Below are 4,614 nucleotides of genomic sequence, written 5' to 3'. Positions count from 1 at the left end.
AGAAGAGTGAGGGATAGAGAGTTAGAAACATCGATGAGAGAGAAACATCAATCAGCTGCCTCTTGCACACCTCCTACTAGGGATGTGCCCGAAACCAAGGTACATGCCCTTGGCCGGAATCGAACCTGGGACCTTTCAGCCCGCTGGCCGACGCTCTATCCAAACCGGTCAGAGCATGAGAAGTTGACTGACATTCCAGGGATGCAGAAAGAGGGCTCCCAAGTCAGCAAAGACCAGAGGAGGGGAAACAGCATTCTAAAGACCCCCTGGTTTCCTCCTTAACCACTACCCTTTTAGTTTCCAGATTTCTCCTGATCAAAATCTTTGAATTTCCCAAATATATTTTCCTTTGTCTTGGGTAATTCCTTTGTTCCATTACAAACTTGCAGCCCCTCCCTTTCCCTCGCCAACTCCTGGTTCTGATTTTGGCCTGACCTGCCTTGGGGAAGCCTTGACCCTCAAAATCTGGACCAATGGTCCCTAGGTGTATCTCTGTTCCTCCGTGAATGGGCACACGATTTGCAGTTTCAGGTAACAAAGTGTAAGACACGAGTTGATATTCAATCATTTTGTTGTTTATTTCTTTTTCTTTGGGGATGATACTGCTGTCTGCCTAAAGCTGCCTGACCTTGGACATTTGGGAATTTTGATGTGGCGCAAACGCCCCCATCAAGCCTCCTCCCAGGTTGGTTTCATTTTCTTCTTCTTTCATGAATGGACATAGGATTCGGTTGGTTGCATGGAGAGTGTAAGACCCAATCAGGGTTAACTGGATGGAGATCCAGGAATAAGGTTGTGCTTTCTGTTCAGCAGAATGAAATGCTGCCAGTGGGTAGCAGTGGGAGGGTGCCAGTGGTTCTTACCCCTCCTTGGGTGCCTGGCGAGATGCTTGTCCTGCCACCGGCAGAGGCAGAGCTGTGGTCTGTGGCCCCCACGCAGGAAGTGGAATCGGGGTAAATTGAGGACGCTCCCACTGTTGCCAGAGCAGTGCCTTTGGCCCGCAGCTGGTTCCCCTGAAGGGTGGAGGGACCGGGGTTGCTCATGCTCAGCCTGACAAGGATGCCTTGCTCCCTGATGTCTCCCAGGATCCCTATCAGGGCAGCTTCATCAGGATGAGCCTCCCGGCCCCACGCAGTCTCCTGGAACTGGCCTGTCAGGGCCTGCTGAAGGATGAGGCCTTGGCCATCGCTGCTCTGGAATCGCTGCCCATGGAGCTCTTCCCACCACTGTTCATGGAGGCCTTTACCGGGAAGCACACCAACGTCCTGAAGATGATGGTGCAGGCCTGGCCCTTCCCCTGCCTCCCTCTGGGGGCCCTGATGAAGGATCGGCAGCCCGACCACGAGATTTTCCAGGCTGCGCTCGACGGGCTCGATGCCCTGCTTGCCCAGGAGACTCGCCCCAGGTGAAGGGGCTCAGTAGCCTGGTTGGACCCTGGGGATCTGAGCAGATAGAGCTGGGATCAGGGGCGTGCTGGCCTAAGGGGGAGCTCAGGGGGGCCTTGGAGCCATTGCTGCGGTCATTCTGGGGAGAGGCTTTGGGTGTATAGGGCTGGCTAGGATGCAGAGGGTGACCGAAGGAACAGGAACCCACCCCCTGGGGTGGCACCTAAAGGTACCAGGAATGGGGACCAGGAAGGATCCCAGTAGCACAAGGAGCACCTGATACCTGGGGTATGGAGTAAAAGTCCAGTCAGGTGTCTGGTCCAGGTGCCCGGATTCCTAGACTCACAGTCATGGTCTTATTCCCTGTTATCTTCACGCATCCAGTCTATCTCCTGTTTTCCCCGCAGGAGATGGAAACTGCAGCTGCTGAACTTACAGAAGAAAGTTCATCAGGAGTTCTGGACCGTGTGGTCTGGAACCAGAACTGACGTGTGCTCACTGTTGGAGCCTGAGGCCGCCCAGCCCATGAGGAAGAGAGGGAAAGAGGACAGTTCAGGGGCGGGGCCCAATCCACCCTTGGCCCCCGTGCAGGTGTTCGTAGACCTTTGCCTCAAGGAAGGAATCCCTGACGAGTCCCTCAGCTACCTCATTAGGAAAGTCACCAAGAGGAGAGGCTTGCTGCACCTGTGCTGTAAGAAGCTGAAGGTTTTTGCTGTGTCGAAGCAGAACATGAACATCCTCAACATGGTGCAGCTCGACTCCGTCCAGGATTTGGAGCTAAATTGCACCTGGAAGCTGTCTACTCTGAAGAAGTTCGCGCCGTACCTGGGCCAGATGGGCAACCTGCGCCGGTTCCTCCTCTCCCACATCCTTACGTCTTCTCGCATCACCATGGAGCAGGAGGAGCTGTGCGTTGGCCAGGTCACCTCTCAGTTCCTCGGCCTGCCCTGCCTCCAGGAGCTCTGTTTGGACTCTGTCTCCTTCCTCAAAGGCCGCCTGGACCAGATCCTCAGGTGAGGGGTGGCGAGCTTCCTCTGCAGACCAGAGCGAGCCCCGTCTTCTCAGTCCACAGTGACGGGCTCTCCTACGTGCCGCCGTCAGCAGTGCTGGAGTGCCTGCGTCACTCGTCGGTCCACACAGCCAGTGTCGCGTTCACTGCTCTGTCCCCTTGCATGTGGTCACCAAACCCCCCAGACAAAGGTTGGAGGCATGAACTAGGACAGATGGTAGTAAAGAGACCCCTTGGTAGGAATCAATGTAATGGACTTGAGGCCGGGTGAGGTAGCTTGGGGAATTCTTCCCTTAGGAAGTGATGTCTAGGTGAAGATGATGGAAAAGAACCCAGTGAGGATGGCAGTGACGGAGGGAAAGCCCATCAGAGGTGAGGTTTCAGTGCTTAGCTCTGCACTCAGCAATTTGTCGATAGGAGCCTTTCACTCCAAACCTGCCTCGAATTGCCTGTCTGCCAAGGGTTGCCTTAGGCTCCCGCTAAGGGAATACGCGGGAAATGCAGAATGCTGGAGTAAGGAATTATCAGAAGGGATAGATGGTTTGTGGATGATGCAGTGATCTAAGTTCCTGCAGGCTGGCAGCCCGTACTAGTGTTGGTAGACCTTGCCCAGGTTAGTCCTTTCTGCACGTCTACCAGTAGCCTCACTGGGCTCAAAGATAAGGGTGATGGGGGTCCAAGCTGTGGCTGGAAGGAAGCCAGAGTTGAAGGCATTTAGGATCATGTCTCCCAATACTAAAACTTACTGGTTCCCTCCTGCTTGAGGCATTGGGTCAGGTTCCTTTCTGAGCACCTCCCATCTTTTCATTCATCCTCACAAATTTGGGCGGGGGGCGGGGGTTCTGAGGGTTATGATGCACTATACTTGGCAGATGAGCAGAGGGCGTGTGTGAGGTTTCATTCACTTGATTCAGTCACACAGCAAATTAGTGATGGAGAAAGGATTCCACTCAAATTTGCACTGACTTGAATGACTCTTCACACCACGCAACATCCTGGGGTTGATCATCACCTGGAAAACTTTAGATTTTGGGGAGATGGACCTCTTTTCCCTTAAGGCCGGGGTCATCCTCACCTCCCTCTGCCCACCAGCTCCATCCCCCAGAACTAACTTCTCTGTGTCTTCCCAGGTCCCTGAAGAACCCCTTGAAGACCCTGTCCATCACTAACTGCCTGTTTTTAGAAAGAGACTTGAGACATCTGTCCCGGCACCTGAACGTCAGTCAGCTGAAAGGCCTGAGTTTCAACGGCCTCAACCTGACCAATATCACTTCGGGGCCACTCCAACTTCTGATAGAGAAAGCCTCGCCCACCCTCCAGAATCTGGACTTGGATGAGTGTGGGATCATGGACCCCCAGTTCATGGACATCCTGCCTGCCCTGAGCCACTGCTCCCAGCTCATGACCTTAAGCTTCTGTGAAAACCCCATCTCCATGACGGTCCTGGAGGACCTGCTGCGCCACACCATCGGGCTGAGCAAGCTGACCCGCGTGCTGTATGCTGCCCCCCTGGAGAGTTACGAGGAGACCAGTGGCACCCTCCACCTGGGCAAGCTTGCCCAGGTGCATGCTGTGCTGAAGCAAATGCTGCAGAAGCTGGGGCGGCCCGACATGGTCTGGCTCTGTGCTAGCCCCTGTCCTCGCTGTGGCGATAGAACCTTCTATGACCCAAATCCCATTCTGTGTCCCTGTTACGTGTCTATTTAGCTGAGTGCACAAATCGTAGACTTTATTCTGGGCACTTGGACATTGAAGCCCAGACATAAGTGTATCTTAAAGGAACACAGCAGCCACAGTTTGACAACTCAGTGTTGGGGGGAAATGTTGATATGGGGAGTTAATGGTTTCTTTGGGGAGATGTGTTAGAAATATGAATCTGTATCTCTAGTGGGGAGGGATTCAGATTTGGGAAGTAAATGTGGGAGTTACCTTTGTTTGAATGGTTGTGAAGAAATGTCAGTAATAAAGGGAACCTCAGTGTTAACCGTCTGGTGTCCTCTATGACATGTTAACCCGATTCTCCCATCTGCAGTTACTGGTCAAATGAGCATCCATGATGCCCAGACTCTCTAGGCTGGATGAGGTTGGGTCCCAGGAGTCCACATCACCCTTTATCATTTCCTGGTCGGTTATTTTCTCTGTTGCATCCGGTGTCTTCTCACTACCTCTGCCTATTCAGTCAGCACACACAAGGTGTGTCCACAGGGTCTGGAACATACT

At 53.4% G+C, this 4,614-nt stretch overlaps 1 protein-coding gene across 1 annotated transcript; it reads left to right on the top strand.

Annotated features, from left to right (window-relative positions):
- Positions 1-649: 649 nt before the first annotated feature.
- On the top strand, positions 650-4,101 carry LOC138997807 (melanoma antigen preferentially expressed in tumors-like). Its single transcript, XM_070399688.1, has 4 exons — positions 650-685; positions 1,086-1,405; positions 1,793-2,398; positions 3,525-4,101. The coding sequence occupies exons 1-4, from the start codon at positions 650-652 to the stop codon at positions 4,099-4,101; spliced, it is 1,539 nt and encodes a 512-aa protein (XP_070255789.1).
- The last annotated feature ends 513 nt before the right edge of the window (positions 4,102-4,614 follow it).

The sequence above is a fragment of the Myotis yumanensis genome, unplaced genomic scaffold, assembly GCF_028538775.1.
Source record: "Myotis yumanensis isolate MYYU_CA2020_CCGP unplaced genomic scaffold, mMyoYum1.0.hap1 SCAF_19, whole genome shotgun sequence".
Classification (NCBI taxonomy): Eukaryota; Metazoa; Chordata; class Mammalia; order Chiroptera; family Vespertilionidae; genus Myotis; species Myotis yumanensis.
This window is presented reverse-complemented; position numbering and strand designations above follow the sequence as displayed.

Excerpts from the sequence above, each read along its gene's own strand:
- LOC138997807 (XM_070399688.1), top strand. The coding sequence starts at position 650 with ATGTGGCGCAAACGCCCCCATCAAGCCTCCTCCCAG. Across the intron at positions 686-1,085 it reads CCCATCAAGCCTCCTCCCAG|GATCCCTATCAGGGCAGCTT; the intron begins GTTGGTTTCATT and ends GATGTCTCCCAG. Across the intron at positions 1,406-1,792 it reads GCCCAGGAGACTCGCCCCAG|GAGATGGAAACTGCAGCTGC; the intron begins GTGAAGGGGCTC and ends TTTTCCCCGCAG.